Here is a 17,287-nt window from a genome sequence, read left to right as displayed (position 1 = left end):
CAATGTAAATCTTCACAAACAAACACCAAAGACAACTTTATGGGTTACATGTTGTATTGTTTACTCTTTTTACTTCTGTGATTAGTTCATCTGTTCAGCTAGGCTGAGATCAAAATTATTTGCAAGTAATATCTGGAAGTTATAAATTCAAAAAAAAAAAAAAAAAAAAAAAAAAGTTATTTATTAATGTATTTGTACCCTCACAGAGATACAACTGTTGTGTGAAACTTTCTTTCCAAAAAGGTTTTTATGTGTTGCTTTGCCAAGACTTCTACTTATGTCTCAGGTGGTTCTTTGCTGTTTTTTGTTCAATAAGAAGCTAGTTCCCACTGCTGGCAACAAGTCGAACCCACCTCTGGTGGGTTTTAGACAATAGTTGTGTTTCTAATCTACATGGACGGAACTTCTACATGCAGCCAATGCTGGAAAATTTCCAACCTGTTTGGTTTCGGATTCCATAACTTCATAAATGATGTGTTCCTTTTGGCTGTGTTGAGCTGTGATAAGCTGCTGGGAGAAGGAGGAATACTTCCAAACTGGTGAAAATCCCATTGTGGGCTGGAAGTGCCTTAAATGGACGATTTCATGCATTTCAGTTCCTTTGGACATAAACAGATCAATGGGTTCAAGGCAGATTGGAGCTTCACCAGTTTGTTGTGAACTTTTAGGCAAAGTAAAAGGCAATGTTATTGATTCTGTTCCAACTTTACCCACGTCTAATGAGCGTAAATGTAGAGTCCAAAAGAACCAAAGCTCAATTTGAACGGAAGAATAAGTTTCCTGTAAATAGTTTCTGGATCTGGCAAAGAGAGACGTTTTAGAGAGGTCTCCTTCTCACAACTTGCTGAAAAGAGTCATTTCCTTTTTTCCCCCCACCTGATGGCGATGGAAGAGGTGGTTTTGGGAGAAAAAAGTTCAAGGATCTCTGCTCAGGCTGCTGCTTGTCACCCATCCCAGAAAAACAGCAACAAATTTAAGGATTAATGCAGATTAATAAATAATCTAAGCAGTGATTTTTATCTTCATTCAAGGGCATGAGGAGCAGATTTTTACCTGACAAATAATTCATTCACAATGAAGAAGAAATATAAAAAACAAAAGCAAATAGAAACTTTTTTCTTTTAATTTCACTTTAATAGCATTTGCCCACGTCGACGGAGGACAAACTACACTTGGTAACAAATTTAAAGAAAAACCCCCAAAAACACCTGTAAAAATAAACCCTTCTGAGGGAACTTTTTGCCCACACAGACACGAAACCTTCAGTCTCTCTACAAGGTTGGATTTCTGTCTGCAGCTGTAAAACTTGTGAAAGGCACTACTGAGGCCAGAAAGCACAACGTTTCAGACCAAATTCAAGCTTTTAGTACAAGTATATGACAGAGTAGTGAATCCAATTTTGGATCTTTGGATATAAAACAGTCAGCAAATCTACTTCAGCTGGATTTTCTGCTCATTTGATTATTTTGAACAAGGTATTGTTGCTCAGAAAATGAAATAAAATGGTATAAAATGTCAGAAAACCATCTGCATCTTTGGAAGTGTTGGGTAAAGAACGAAAATGTTAGAAACCAGCTCTCAGTACATCAGCACAACCAGACCAAAGGCTTTTCATACAAAGGAAACTTATCTAAAAGCTTGATTTATATTTGAAATTATAAATCAGAATCAGCTCTGAGCAGCCCGGATGTCAGCGTACAGTGTGAACATCTGTCAGGCAAACATGAACAAGCCATTAAGAACATTTCATAGGTAACTTCGAGCAAAATATGGATATAGGTGGATGAAATGACCAACTTGTGCCACACTACACTTCTGTTAGTTATCATAAAAGAACAAACATAAGTGGCGCTTCCCAAATAGGATTATAGTGTAATGTTAGGGTGAAGTACAGAGTGGTGGAGATTAAACAGGAGAGAGAAATAAGAAATAGTAGTCTTCCCTGAATTCAACCATAAAGTGCCCAGAATAAATTTGTTAGTCTTGTTTGATGTGTTCCAACAGCTAAAGTTGTTTATAAGAAACACAGCAATACAAACAAACATGGCTGGAAGACCCCCTAACAGCTCTCATGCAGACTTCATGTATGTTAAAATATAATGTACGGAGGCAAAAAAGGGCCAAAAAAGTTTGACGTTTCTATCCAACAAGGAACTGAAAGTTTAATATACGTTTTTGATTAAACATCCAACTGAAAATATCCAACTTCTGCTTAAAAGTTTTGACCCATTTAAATAAAACATTTTTGCTTTCAAAAAATGGCTGAATGATTGAAATTTTATGTCTTTTGTGTTTATCTTTTTTATATTACTAGATCAAACTTGTGGATAATTTAATACATGTTATCATTAAACCTTTGACTATCATACATTTGTATTCACATAAAGTCAAACAAATGAAAAAATGGCAAGAATTAATTAAATATGTAGTATGTATATGAATAAGGGATCTTTTACACATGTTGGCTCATGATGCAATCTGATGTCTTTGTTTAATACTTCTGTTTTTATCCAGCCGCTTTTAAGATTAAGATGAAGTTAGTTTCTTTTCTTTTTTGCCCTTTAAGCTTCCATAAAAAGGAACCCAGTGTTTGATAAAAGAATAAATCAGGGTAAACGCCCCTTTTAAATAAATCTCTAAACATTATTGGTTTTCCCTGCAGAGGGACGAGGCCTTTAGTATAACTTTGCTCCAGGCAACACCACAAAAATATCTTTGGTTATAAGAAACAAAGTAAAATAAAATAAATCTGTGAGATAATCACTGCATGTTTGACACAGAAATGAGAACAGTTGCAGTTTTTGACTACTAGATGGCAATGTCGCACAGAACTCCTGCAGCACTGTCAACTTATCATTCAGCATCTAAGACACATAATACAACTTCATCTTAACAGTTTTGTTTATCCAAATGATTGTCATTCTAAATATCTGAATAAATGCTGGAACAAAAAGCCAAAAATAAGCAGCCTCTTTATAAGCAGCAACCCGCATATATAAAACAAATAACTGCAAAAAACCCTTACAACTTCACCTTCTTCACTTGCTTTTGCCTTTATATGAATTTTCAACATTTCCTTTCCATCTTGCTTGTTGTAATATTCCCCTATATCAATTAGTAGATAAAAAAATACAAATAGGTTGACGAGGAGGTCAAGGCTGCACGTTGAACTTGAGATAACAGCACAAACATGCATCTGGAATGAATGGCTGCAGACAGACAAGACTAAAAGACAGGCAAATGGGACAATGCAGCCATTTTCATCCTCAATTCTCTGCAGCTATCAGCACTTACAGACCTCTTTTTCTCTCAGATATGGATTATAAGAGCCTCCATGAATACAACAAAAGCAAACAAGCCTTTAATCAGAGCAACTTGAGCTCAGAGGAAAATCTTGTCATTGTCCTCAAGGCCATGGTTACTCTGCTCATATGACTCATATAGTTCCCATGTTTTCCAAAAAACCTCTTTCATTTTTCTTCCTTTCTACTTCTAATGTTTCTCTTCTACGTCCTCCTAACACTTCTGTCAACTTCCAGTTACATTCCCGTGCCTCTTCCTTCGACCTCGCTGGGTCAGAGTTTAGCGTCTACCCAGCCGACATCGGTCTGTACAGTTCATGCCTCATCAAACTCTGCTGGTGGTGTTCAAACACAAAGGCTTTCCCTCCCACCAGCGCTTGCCTATAACTCCTGTCTTAACTCTGCATAGCAATGTTTTTACAGAGCAGACAAAACTAAGCTACTTTCAGGGCTCAAAAACCTCTTAAACCTTAGATTATGTGTCCGTACCCACAATAAGAGTTTTCAGTCTCTTTAAACCTGAAATTTTACTCTTATTTTGTTTCTATGTACCTTTGTCTGCAACTTTCAGTTAACTGACAACTGCGGAGCCCAAAATGTGCCACAATTATCAATAGATTAAGTATGTATAAAACAAGTTGGTTTAGCTTGTGTCTAAGTCTTATATAGTGTATATAACAATAAAATAAGAAAAATGATACACTGAAAATGTATGAAAAAATATTACTAAGGTTTTTTTCAGTGTTCAATATTCTGGTGTCTGTTCATAAAACTGGAAAAAATAAGTTAAAACAGAAGATGAATTTTACATGTTTTTTAAAAGTTGAAAAATTTGAGAATGGGGAAAAATAGATTTAAAAAAACAAAAAAAAAAACATTGCATATCATCACCATTTAAAAAAGTAAGTGGCTTATGTAATTTTTTTCAATTTTCCTCAAAACATTGAAATTAAACCAAATACTACTACAAACTAGAGGAAAAGTAAAGAAAAAATGTTTTGAGAAAAACTGGGGGGAAAAAAGCCATTAATACATAAAGTGATTGAGTATAAGAAAAGATCTTTGTAGTTAAACTATAAAAAAAAAAAAAAAAAGTAATACAATTAAATCATTTTTGGTCTTTAAATAATGCATCATTTTCCAGGTGTAAGCTCATCTGGTTCGATTGTGATTTTTACTGCTTATTTTCTTATCAAAAGCAACAAAATGAACACGATCCAATATGATTAAAATATTCATACAAAAAAAAAAAAAAAAGGTAAATTTGTCTGGCACACTTGGGACTCCATATACTTCCTGAACCTACTTTTTCCTTCTTTTCACAAATATTTTTCACCTGCATTGACGACAACTGTCAGCATACAAAACCATCATGAATATGCAACCAAGACTTTTGGGCCATTTCTGATTAAAATCAGCTAAACTTCACACAACCTGGCGTCTGACGCTCATATAATCTGTGTCTATTTCTCCAGTTTTAGTCTGAACGAACTGCTCTCAGTTACTGTGTCAAATCTCAGATCGATTCTGCCTCTATGTTATGAATGAAAATAAGACTTTGTTTTAAAAAGAAACACATTAAAGAGCTTCACCCATATAAATTAAGAAAAAAATATGTACAAACCTTTAAAAACAAACAAATTAAATAAAAATAACCCAACATATGGCCTTGAGTCTTTCACAAACTTGAAGGATAGAAGCAAAGAGGAATCCGAAATCATGTTTTGACAGCAGAAGAGGAGAGGGGTGGACGGAGAACAGCCGAGAGGATGAATGAATATGGCACAGCTGAGTAAATCTTTGGTGTCTTCAGGTCGACCGAGCTGAGCAGACAGCTGACTGAAGTCTTGCAAAGCCGTCCATTTATTCTTTATCTGCTTGTCCTTCAAGAGTTGTCTTAAATTTTTATCCCCTTCTCATCTCTCTATCAGTTTCATCCTGTTGCCAAGGCGCTGAATCCTCTCTTCACATCCCTCCCTCAATCAAAATGTACAATGGATGTTGGAGATGGATAAAAACTCCTCTGTCTCTCCCACTAGGGGGCAGTAGTTCTGTTTCATAGAGGTTAAATCCTCTGAGAAGGTCCCCTGGCCTCCTTTAATGCTTCCTGGAGTCTCTGCTTGTAGGCTTCATAGCGGCAAATCACCGCCGCCTCCTGCTCCTTTTCCTCTTTGTCAAGGATCTGCAGGAAGTTACGCAGCTCCGGGATGGAGAAAGCGTCCCACTGGGGGGGGGCAAGAAGACTATTAATAAGGAAGATGTGAAACATTTTGTTTGGTTGTTCATGTTTATGGATGCAGATGGTAGAAAAGAAAGCACAGAAGGGCGGAAGTCTCAGTGATAAGGAAACTAAGAAGGAAAGAACGGAGAAATAATAAAATAGATGAATGTTAATAGGAGCAACTGATAATATTTCTGTGTTTTGGATGTCAGGGAAAGAAAAGGTGAGATGAAAATGAACAGGAATTAAAAAAAAAAAAAAACAAAGAGGTAGAAACAACAAAAAAAGTGTCAATAAGGAAATAAAAGTAAAGGGAACAAAAAAAACTTCAGAAAACACAAAAGATGAAGAATAGTTACCAGGACTTCTCCAGTCTGTTGCTCCCTCAGCACGAAGCTAAGCGTGTTCAGGTCGGGTCCCGCCACCAGGCGAAGAAACAGCGGCTGCTCGCCATCTGCCAGCTTACACACATACTCTGCAACACACACACATTCAGTTAGTCTGTAGAGCATGTGCGTTGTCACAAACCACATACATGCAGGCATGTGTGTGTACATGTAAACAGAGCTGGCAGAGGATGAATGGAAGGGTGCAGCACTTTAACCAGTAACAGATGTGGTTAAAGCCATGTTTGCCTGAATCTTTATATTCAGTTCTCAGTTTTCATCAAGATATTTCCAAAAGAAATGACCAATCACATTTTATAACCATATTATTTGTTTAATTACTCTGCAAATGGTTGAAAATATTTATTTAAAAAGGTAAAAAAAGTCTCTAAGTTATGTGCTTTTATTTTTAAATCAGTTGATTCTCTGTAGAAAACAAGCAGGAATGTTTGATGTCTTCATCCAGCTGTTGTCACACTTCAATCTTAACATCTGCAGTAATTAATCTAAACCAAACCAAGAGCGACTCCCACCTCAGGTTTATTTTTAAAGTTTAAATTCATGTTAACGTTGTTAAAGCGACTGAAAGGCGATACGTGACATTAAACAACAGCTGCAGCTTCACACACTGTGCATGCGCGCTGTATTTATACGCAGCGCAAGTTCCTGGGTATCCCTGGCGAGCTGATGTCGGTGGGAGAGCCCCATGGCATCTGGCATGAGGGCGAGGCCTCCACACAGACACAGAGGACGCCTTTACTGTATCAGAGCCAAAGCTTGGCATGAAAGGCATGAAATGCCGTCTCCACGGCTGTCGCATTCGCAGCCTCAGACAAAGTCAGGAGTCTTACCCTGCTCCTCCCGGTGGCAGCGTTTGTAGAGGGCGTATTTCGCTGGGTTGTCCACAACTGTGTACTTGTCCAGCAGGGCGACGATGACCTGAGAAAACAAGAACAAAGCAGCGTGTCAGTGATGAAGGCAGTCAAACCTCGAGCCAATAAGCCACAACTTGATTCTGAATCATTTCTGACGTCCAGCTCCAGATGGATCCTTTTATTTTTCTGCTGTTACATTATTATTATTATTATTATTATTATTTTCCTCTTACAGTTCTTAGTGACTGCATCCAGTATCATCTACCAAGCATTTAGGCTTTAATTGTCTTTTAGATTTTACATTAAAACTAACCTGATTTTATTTCTATATGTGCTTTTTTATAAGCTTCACCGAATTGTCCAGATTATTCATTATTATGTTTGAAGATGTAGAATTCATGAAGTGAAGCACATTTATTTAAAATCTAAAAGATCTAAAAGTTAGCAAATGCTCTTCCCACTTTTCTGAAACTGTTCTGCATTTAATGCTAATTTTAAATCCACTTCATCAGTCTGGTAGACAGAATGAGCATGTTTACACGACACTAGAAAAGTAAACAAAACATGAATTTTAAAATGTATGTAGACATGATAGTTGGAATAAAGTTGTAAATCAAAGCTCTTGAAACCAAATTTGAAAGGCTCTGTGCATAAACTCTTTAAAAAAAAACAAAAAACAAAGACCCCCCCCCCCCATCTTTGGACAAGAATGACTTCCTGCACAGCTTGTTGTGGCAGGTGAAGAAGCCTCTGACTGAACATGCTTTGTTGTTTGATCCGTGTTATGTATAATGTGTAATATTGACCATTAAAATAATAATAATTTCAATATGAACATGTCCATATTCCCAGTAAAGCTGCTCTTATTCACATATTTTCCATTTTGAATTTGTTCTACAGCAAAACGCATCAGAAATCAGAGGATCCTGGAGTGATAGTAGGGCTGTGACCATATGCTTTCGTCCCGATTTGATTCCGATTATTTGGGTGTCGATTCAATTTAAATTGCGATTCTCTAAATTACTCAATATTGCTGATTTTTGTCGAATAAAAACAAAAAAAAAAATGTAGAAACCTTTTTTTGCTCCTCATTCTTCTTGATTTCAATTAGAAAAAAAACAAAGCAGTAGCCAGATCATCATTCTGCTGCTATAATGCCCAAGATGACAAGTAAAAAGATCAATAAAACAAGAAAATGACAAAAAAAAAAAAAAGTCATAATGGATTATTTATATTTATTTGGGGAAAAAAAAAAAAAAAAAAAAAAAAAAAAAAGATTTTAAAATTGTGAAGCAAAAAATCCCGATATTGGTTTTTTGATTAGATTTTCCCACCCCTAGCTGACATCATTACCTTTATGGTCAATTTTATTCACATTTTTAATCAAAAGGAACCTAAGCTGGAGGAGTTTTTAGGCTTTCACTGAACATTACGTATGAAAAGTTGTTCAAGTCCTTTTTTACAACATTTTATGGTGGTAACTATCTCAGATCACTTCAGAAGTGTTTGACAAACAGGTTTTTGGTTTAATGTTGTTTATTTTAAGTATCCAAGAAAAAGGAAATGCCACTGAAGAAAGAAACTGTTTTATTCTCATTTTACTACATGAAGTGCTCAACATTTAGACAGATGGCCTTTTCTGAACCCTGATCTGTGGAATCAGATCCTAATTAAGTTTTCCAGTGTGTGTGTGTGTGTGTGTGTGTGTGTTCACCACCTGTCTGACTGTGTTATTGGAGCTGATGTGGAGTGTTTTGGTGACTCCTTGGGGCAGATAGAAGGCATCTCCAATCACAGTTCCTCCAGTTCCTGTTTGACCGTGCACCGTCACTGGCCTCCTCAGATCCATTTGGACCTTGATGAAACCAGTGTACACACCAGTAGAACTCTGAGGAGACAACATTACCGCGTCAAAACATCTGCTAGAAAATAAGTAACAAGAAGCAGTAAGAGGAACTCGTAACGCTGGTAATGTCTCAGTCTTTTATGTGCTCCTGTTGGCTTCAGACGCCGCGCTGGGTTGACGCCGTCTCACATCGGTTTTCTGGTTGTTTTCATTTTTCACCTTTAAATTCACATGTAAAAATATGAGAATCAGTAAATATCTAAAATAATTGGTGATTTTGTTGTGTCTAACTTTTGATGTTTGTTGAAGCATAACTTGCATAACTGAGCAGTTTTATCATCCGGCTGTCCCACAGAGGAAAGCAGAGTCCTCTGTGTTTGGCTCGAATGCAGTGTTTCTTAATTCCAGTCCTCAGGACCCCCCGCCCTGCATGTTTTACAGGCAAACCAGGGACAGTTCTGGGATCAGAGGTTTCAGGGTGCTGAGAATCCAGAGAGCTACTGGCCAGGCAAGATAAATTTGTACATAAACACAGTTTCATTCCCAGTATTACTTTTTAAACCAGGTAGTGAATAGTTTCTACACTTTTATAGTTTCTTTGGTTTGTTTTTTGAAAGAAAAACACCACTCAGATTTTATAGGTGCTTTGCTTCAGTCTAGGTCCTTTAACCCCCCCCCCCCCCGAAAATGGGCTAAAAACGCCTTATTCAGCCAACGCTACCATAACACACCTGAATGAAATAAAGGGTTTATTAAGTTGCAAAGAACTTCAATAATCTGACTCAGGCGTTTTGGAGGAGGATCATGTCTAAAACATGCGGGGCACGGAGGCCTGAGGACTGGAATTAAGAAACGCTGCTCTATTTGATGTCAGCCAGCACTGTTCTTCCTCCTCAACAGGCTCGTCTGAGTCATTTTTACATCTTCATCGGTCTTCTCTTCATCCTCGTGTCTGTGGAGCAGAAATCATTCACACCCAAATGTTTAAAAGTTTGTGTAAATCCCTCAAAAGCAGAGAGAGGAGGCCGCTGAAGGAGCTACCAGCACCTTTGTAGAAGTTATTTTTTGTAGTTGTGATTTGTTTCTTGCACCAAAGTGAATATAAAGTCTGTTACATGCAGCTTTATCGCCTGATTCCAGTGGAGGAACCGAACCAGGAAATTTGCTTCCAGTTAGAGCAAAGACATCTACTGAGTTATAATCCACCGGCGCATCTTGTGCAGCCACTATCTGGTTGAGTTGGTTTCCTTAAAACCGGTAAATGACAATGTGTCCGATTCTCTTTTCTTTTAGGCAACTTTCTTTCTTTCAAAGGTTTTTTTTATTGAAACTTTCAAAGGTCAACAAAGATCAGGAAGAAACAGTGACAGTATTTTTGTTTTTCTGCCATTAATATGTATGGCACTCTCAGTATTAGAACAAAACAACATAGTGCACACCCACCCCCCTTTTAGGCAACTTTCAACAGAATATTTCAAGGTTGCTTTGCGAGACACACACCACCTGCATGCAACTGCGTGGCTGGACTACCAGACCACCAGAGCAGCCATTGGTGCTCCTCTAGTTGTTTAAATAGCATTTTAATCATCATCTCGCAGCTGATTTTTTTTCTTTTTAATTACTTTTTGGTCAGATATATAACTATTTATTCTAAAAAGAAGAAAGAAAATACACTGTGTCTGCTTTGGTAGGTTAAAGGATCATTAGCTTTCAGATTTTAAAGAACCCTAAAGGGGATAAAAAGGAGGAAAACAGCATCTGACTGCGGTTATCTACAGTTTCACACATAAAACTGAATAAAACACTCAGCTTATAAAGATATTACACTTTTATCATTTTCATAACAGCTGAAAATGTAAAAAAAAAAAAAAAAATCAAACAAAGTGTTTTGAAAGACTGATCAGAAATAAAAAAAATAAATAAATAAAATCTGGTGCATCAGTGAAGAACTCCACGTAACACAGGACAGTGTGTCCTGCAGGACAGATGGCAACAGACAGAGGAACAACATCCTGATCTCATTCTGGGACCGTGAGGAGTGTGTGTGTGTACGTTCACGTGGAACAATCGAAAGACGACCATGTCAGCATGAAAGTTAAATGTCAGATGAAATGATAAAAGGATAAAAGAACACAATAAGGAAGTGTGGATGGTAAACAAAGCAAAGTGTAATTTTCACATCGTGATTCCATCCGCTCTGATGTCTGCAGCTGATTCGCTAATCGATCAATGACTGGAATTTGAACCAGGAGTTCATAAACAACCAGTAAAAACAACCAAAGATTCTCTGACAGTAAATAAAGAAACTTGCACTAATGATGATAAAAGAACATGAATAATGCAGGAAAATATGGAATATTTTCCCTGCAGCATTTCTTTTTAGTTGCATTTCACCCCAAGTTACTTTGAACAACTTCAAACAGCTCGAATGCTGCCAAGGAAAACACTGAGGGGGAGAACAATGGAAGGAACAACATCACAGAGCTCTGACGTGACTTCGCAGGAATGTGGGGAGCAGGAGGGAGGTGGTGCTGATGTAGAATCAGACAAAAATCAGGTGTTTTTATTGCATGAAGCTACTGAGAAATAACAGGTTTCATGAATACTGAAACATTGTGGTGAAGTTGGAAAAACCTACGTCTATCAGTGGCGGATCCTGTGTGTGTACGTGTGGGCGCTCCACTCACCAGCGTCATTTTAAGGTGGTCTTTGGTCTGCGAGTTGTAATGCTCGATCTTCAGCCTGATTTCCTTCTGGCTGAACTCTGTCCGCAGCTCTCTCTCCTTCTCCACATCCTTCCACAAAGAGAGACAGAACAAAAGGAAACATGACATGATGAGACACGAGTCAGACACGAAAACCAAAACAATGAAGTCTCCGTTGCAGCAACGCAAGCAGGACGAGGAACATGTTCCTCCATATCTGAAGGTGTCATTATGATGAAAACAAGTAACCATCACGTCTGATGCAGAAAATTCCTCATCTAAATGAATCCAAACCTTTTTAAAAGGTGGAAAGTTGCTGAATTTTTACTTTTCAGATGGAAAAATGCATCATACCTGTGCAGAAGCAGAGCAACAGCTTGAGGTGTATATATATATATATATATATATATATATACATACATATATATATACACATACACACACAACACACAAAAGAGCATTATGGGAGTTTCCATGTAGCCCAGCCTCTCATGATGAAGAGGAGTGTAAACAGAACTTTTAAGGTCACATTTATGTTTGTTTAGAGGTAAATAACTTTCACATATATTGGAGATGGATAAATACCTTAAAAGTCAGGAGTCCCCTCATTTCCTGATTGTTTACTTCTTGCAGCCAAACGTTGTCATGTTTTAAAGGGGGAGTATGTAAGATTTTCAATATTTTCTAATTAACTAATAAAATAACTACAATCATAATTAGATAGTTTTTTGAACATATAGGTTCCAGTCTGTCCATATTTGATGTGGTCTTAAATTACAAGTTTAATTAATGACAAATGACAAATGACAAGAAGCACTTTTTTTTTTTTTTACTGGTAAGCAAACATTTAAGAAAGGTCTTTGTCATTAATTAAACTTGTAATTTAATAACATCAAATATGGACAGACTGGAACCTACATGTTCATAAAACTATCTAATTATGATTGTAGTTATTTTTTAGTTAATTTATTTTGAAAATATTGAAAATCTTACATACTCCACCTTTTAAATGGTTTTAAACAAAAACAGTTTAAAACTTTCAGGTTTTCTGAAAGTTTTTTTTATTAGCATTGGCTGCTTTTTTTTTTTTTTTTTTTTTTTTTTACACACTATTTTTGAGTTGTTTTTTTTTTTAATCCCTGAAACATAGAAATGGACCCAACTAATTCTGTTTTTGCTTTGCATTCTGTATTTCCACTCTCTTTGCAATTTCAAACCTATTTTATATTTTCCTGGTAAAAGATATGAAGGGTGGTTTAAGATTTTTGCACATTTATAAAAGAGTGCATTCATTCAGATTAAGCCCAGTGTTTCCCTGAATGATATCACCCTCTGATAAAAACGTGTGAAGAGGCCTCGCTTCTGGAGGGAAAGCACATGACAAAAATACCGTCTGAATCGGCCTCGGTCTCGTGCTAATTTTAGACAACAAGGTCCTGCAGGAGCGAGAGCTCCAACACCACGAGAACCATTCAGAACGATAAATGGGGACAGAAAAGGCTTTAGTTTGGTCACGACACTGGAGAGCAGGCAGAACTGATTTCTGGACTTTGTGCTTAATGTGTGTAAAGTTATCCAGACAAGCGAGGACAAAAGAGAGCCAGCAGCCGAGTGTGGTCGGGCATAAATAACCGAGGAGGGTGGAGTTGACCACAGAGGGCCTGGAGGTCAAAACCGAGGTCGGCTGGCAGGAAAAGATCTAGAAAAAAACAAAAAGATGATCGACACAAACACGTGTGCAGGACAGAGACAAACATCTGCATGTGGGTTTCAACAGATATGATCCTGAAAACTAGAGTCACGATGACACGTCAGAACCTTCCGGAAACATGAAATGACTGCTTCACATTGGCAACGTCTGCGACTGAAGAGGCACAAAACTATAATTCAGGTCACATGAAACAGCCAAGTGGTTACATAATCAGCTGTAAAAGACTGACCTCCGAGCCCATTAAAATGTTTTTTAAAACAAACACACACACATAAGCACTGAAGGAATGACAGACTCTTACAACAGCTCTCCAATTCATTATCTTTACTTTAAATTCTAACATAAAACATGCAAACTGCTGAGTTTTCTTAGCAAAGAAAGATAAACTTCATGGAAAGAACTGCAAAATGGCTCCAATGGAGTAAAAATAAGGCGGGGTGAGATGTCAGGGGTGTGAATCACATGTTTGTTCAGAATATATCAACTAAATGGATGAGGATTCATTCAAATCGCTTCGGATTTAATGCAATCACTTAAAAAGTTAAAATCACAGGAGTAAACATGCAAACGGCGTCAGATTCCTTCATTTTCTGGTGGTTTTAAACATTAACCATACAACATGGGGTCAAACAGGTTACTAATGGGAAACTTTTTATTTCCTTGAAGCTTCATGTTTAGTTTCAACAAGATTGTGACACTTTGGACCATTTCCACACCGATAATTCCCACTGGATGACAACATAAGAGTTTAATGTGTGTGTGTTTTTTTAAGGGAAACATTAGCAAGTTGTAAATAATCTAAATTTGATCCCTTTTTACATACAAATAGAGGTGATGAGCTGCATATTTGAGGTTTAATCATCATTATGGAGCAGCAGGAGTGCCACAAGAGAAATTAAGAAATAAAATTACAATTTAAAAAGAGAAAAAATATATTCATTTAAACACAAAAAGCAAAAAAAAAAATATAAATAAACAAAATAAATACTAGAATATATGAAGAAATCTCAGAATGAGCATTCGTATTTTACTTTATTTGCTGACACTTCCTGATTTATTTTGTTATTTCTCTCTGGATTTATTTATTGTGCATGTAGTTTGCAGATCAGCACAAGTTTGACTGCTGCAGGGTTTTTTTTTTTCTACCACTTCAAGGTTTTTAAGTTTCCAGGTGTTTAAAACACAATACATCTGCTCCAAACATCTTCAGTGGGTGAATCTCAGAGCAAACTCTTTAGACTTGCTCTGTGTATTCAGTGCTTACATGGGCATAGTGCAGCTCTCCACTGCATCTAATAAAAACCACACACACACACACACACACACACACACACACACACACACACACACACACACACACACACACACACACACACACACACACACACACACACACACACACACACACACACACACACTGCAGAATCCAGGGAAGCTTCCAAGGCACACACACCCTTATATGGAAAACACAATTACTGAAGGAAGAAACAAGGTGCCATACGGCAAGTGTAAGCTCCAGAAACACACACACACACATACTGCAGATCTGAGAGGCTTTAAAATTGCTGTGAGCCCACTGGGGGGGGGGGTTGCAGCAGAGAAAGACCAGTAATAGAATTCTGGGACTCAGATCCACTAAGTGATGTGTACGACTCCAGCTTTATTGTCGTGTTTGGGTTGAACAATCAATTAAAAAAAAAAAAAATTAAAAAAAAAAAAACATCTTTGGGGACTGAAAACACAATATTTCTGATCAAGCAATAGAGCTAGATCACTCAAATAGCCTGCATTTAACTCGATTATCCACCTTGTCAATATACAAGATTTTTTATTAATAAAATCAGCAGAAAACACACTATAAACACATAAATATCAACTATGTTTAACAGTAATTTACTGTTTTTAACATCAGCAAGGCTAATATTTGATAACTGAATTTGAAATATAGTTATCAAGCAAACATGCCAAATAGTTCACATTTAACAGTCTAAAGTGTGAAGATTTTGTGTTTCTCCATTTTATATCATTGATATACCAAATACTGATATACTTCACTAATTCTCATGGACCAACCTGTTTTAACTTCTATCAAACACTGCTGCTCTGTCTCTTAAATGAGGTGTAGTTTGGCTCTCAGAATATTAAAAACAGCAGCAAATGTCAGCATTTTGGAAAATTTAATTATGACCAAGCAACATAACTCTCAGATAAAGTTGTTTTTACCTAGCATCTGATGCTAAATGCTAACTCAAAAACTGGAGCATGATGCTTTCAGGGTGACAACAGTTTTGTGCACAAAGGTCACTGTTGCCACTACAGTTTATGAGAATCAGGTTATTATGTCATATTATAAAAGGTCAGTTCACTGGGCAAAATATTAATTTGACAAAAACTGCAATCTGGCTACAACCAACACCATAAATCAGGAGGACAGGTGGAGCTAAAAGAATTGATCAAACAAATGGAAAAACTGGAATACAAGAACTTCCCAACACAAATTATTTGCTTTGATGTGTTTTTTTCTCAGTGGTCAGTGTGTGTCATACAAGCCATTATCACTTCCATGCAGTGCGCTGCATTGTAGCCTACTAGCTTCATTTTCATGGCATGATTTTAAAAAATCCAGTGAAAAACAAAACTAAATTGAGAAGAAAAAAAAAAGACAATTTTATTTAGTTTAGTGGCTTTTAAAAGTAAAGCAAAAATGCTGTTAAGCGTTTCCACAGTAAAACCACATCAGCTTAACACAATCGCCCAATGCTAATGCTAATGCTAATGCTACAGCACTTCTGCAGAAAGCAAGCAGTTTATTCCCAGTTCAGAGAGCGAAATGGAAATCTGTATGATTGTTAGATGTGATGAATGATGGTCAAAAACATTAACTGGAACAGAAGCTGAGCAGTATCATGACTAGCTGCACCCATTTCTGAAGAAATATCACCAAAACAAGCCCACTAGTGCATGTAATTTATAGTAACTGCAAGAACTAAATTTGCCGATTTACTTTAAAAGACATGTTTTGTTTCGCTTTTGAAAAGTTATTATTGGTCTTTAATAAGGCAAAAGTATTTCTTTTATGCTTTTCAGACAAATATGAACTCATTCAGCTGGATTTTAATTACATTTCAACTAGTTAGAGCCTTGTCACTCAATTAAAGTTAAAGAATCTTGCACAATACTAGTTCAACAAACAGCCAGAATATTCAGTTTTATTATCTTACACTGTAAAACAACAAAATGCAAGATTTATTTGTGCTTCAAAACCTGAAAGCACAGACAGACCGCTGATTATCAGCATGTATTTCAGAGATCCTCCTGGTCCTTGAGGGCTGGTGTCCTGCAGGTTATCCAAGTGTCCCTGCTGGAACACACCTGACCCGGACTCACACAAGCTCTGCACATGTCTGTAAACACACTGATTTGAATCAGGTGTGTTGCAGCGGGGACCCTTGGAAAACCTACAGGACACCGGTCCTCAAGGACCATGACTGAGGATCCATGCTGTATTTTTTTTATTTTCTGCTCACTCACTTATAAGCTAAATAAAAAGCATCCTCCATGTGCCTGTGTAATGTTTTCTCCAGCCTCTTGTCACTTCTTGACACATTGCTGATGATGACCTGTCAGTACAGCAGACAGACACTGACTCACCGGGATTAGAGAGGATGAACACGAGGATATTCTGGCTCCAGAAGATCCAATCAGTCACAAGCACACACGCAGAAAAAGTTGTGACAGGGCTAATTCCCAACTTTACAGATTCATAGCTTTACTTCTAAACGTTTCCGTTAAACGTTGCTGTGGCGTTGACTTCTTTTTTTTTGGCGATTAATCTCGGATTTGAAGCGACTTCCAGGTCGAACGAGTCAAAGCTTATTGCCAGGAAGCGACAGGTAAAGCAGATTATCAGACATCTCACCGTCAACATGAAGGGGAAAGAATCCTTCCACTTGTGTTTGTGCTGTTACAGAATCATTTATGTCAGCAGCAATAAACACAGTTTAGAGCCATGATGCAGAGGATGTATAAAATATAGTTGTGAGCAGCGTAGCATCCAGGACAGAGCGGTTTAGAGAGAACTGGGAGGGTGAGAGCGCCAAAATCCAAACAAACAGTGGAGGCACAGCGATAACACAATGAGGTCATGGTCCTATTTAGAAGCACAGCGAATCCTCCGACTGAAGCTGGAGGATGAAAACTGGACAGACAGGAACAGCAGCATGGTAGCTTCCTTTCAATAA

General features: G+C 37.3%; 1 protein-coding gene across 1 annotated transcript in view; it reads right to left on the bottom strand.

Moving 5' to 3' along the window:
* Positions 1-4,621: 4,621 nt before the first annotated feature.
* The window catches only part of rassf3 (Ras association domain family member 3), a 31,646-nt gene continuing 18,980 nt past the window's right edge, over positions 4,622-17,287 (bottom strand). Inside the window, exons 2-6 of the mRNA XM_079262846.1 lie at positions 11,318-11,425; positions 8,502-8,672; positions 6,761-6,848; positions 5,883-5,998; positions 4,622-5,526 (exon numbers count right to left, since the gene is read on the bottom strand). Of these exons, the coding sequence (XP_079118972.1) occupies positions 5,368-5,526; positions 5,883-5,998; positions 6,761-6,848; positions 8,502-8,672; positions 11,318-11,425 (642 nt within the window). The 3' untranslated portion in view covers positions 4,622-5,367. The remainder of the gene's footprint in view (positions 5,527-5,882; positions 5,999-6,760; positions 6,849-8,501; positions 8,673-11,317; positions 11,426-17,287) is intronic.

Source organism: Telmatherina bonti, assembly GCF_933228915.1.
Source record: "Telmatherina bonti genome assembly, chromosome: 23".
Taxonomy (NCBI): Eukaryota; Metazoa; Chordata; class Actinopteri; order Atheriniformes; family Telmatherinidae; genus Telmatherina; species Telmatherina bonti.
The sequence above is the reverse complement of the archived record's forward strand: the minus strand, read 5'-3'. Positions and strand labels throughout refer to the sequence as shown.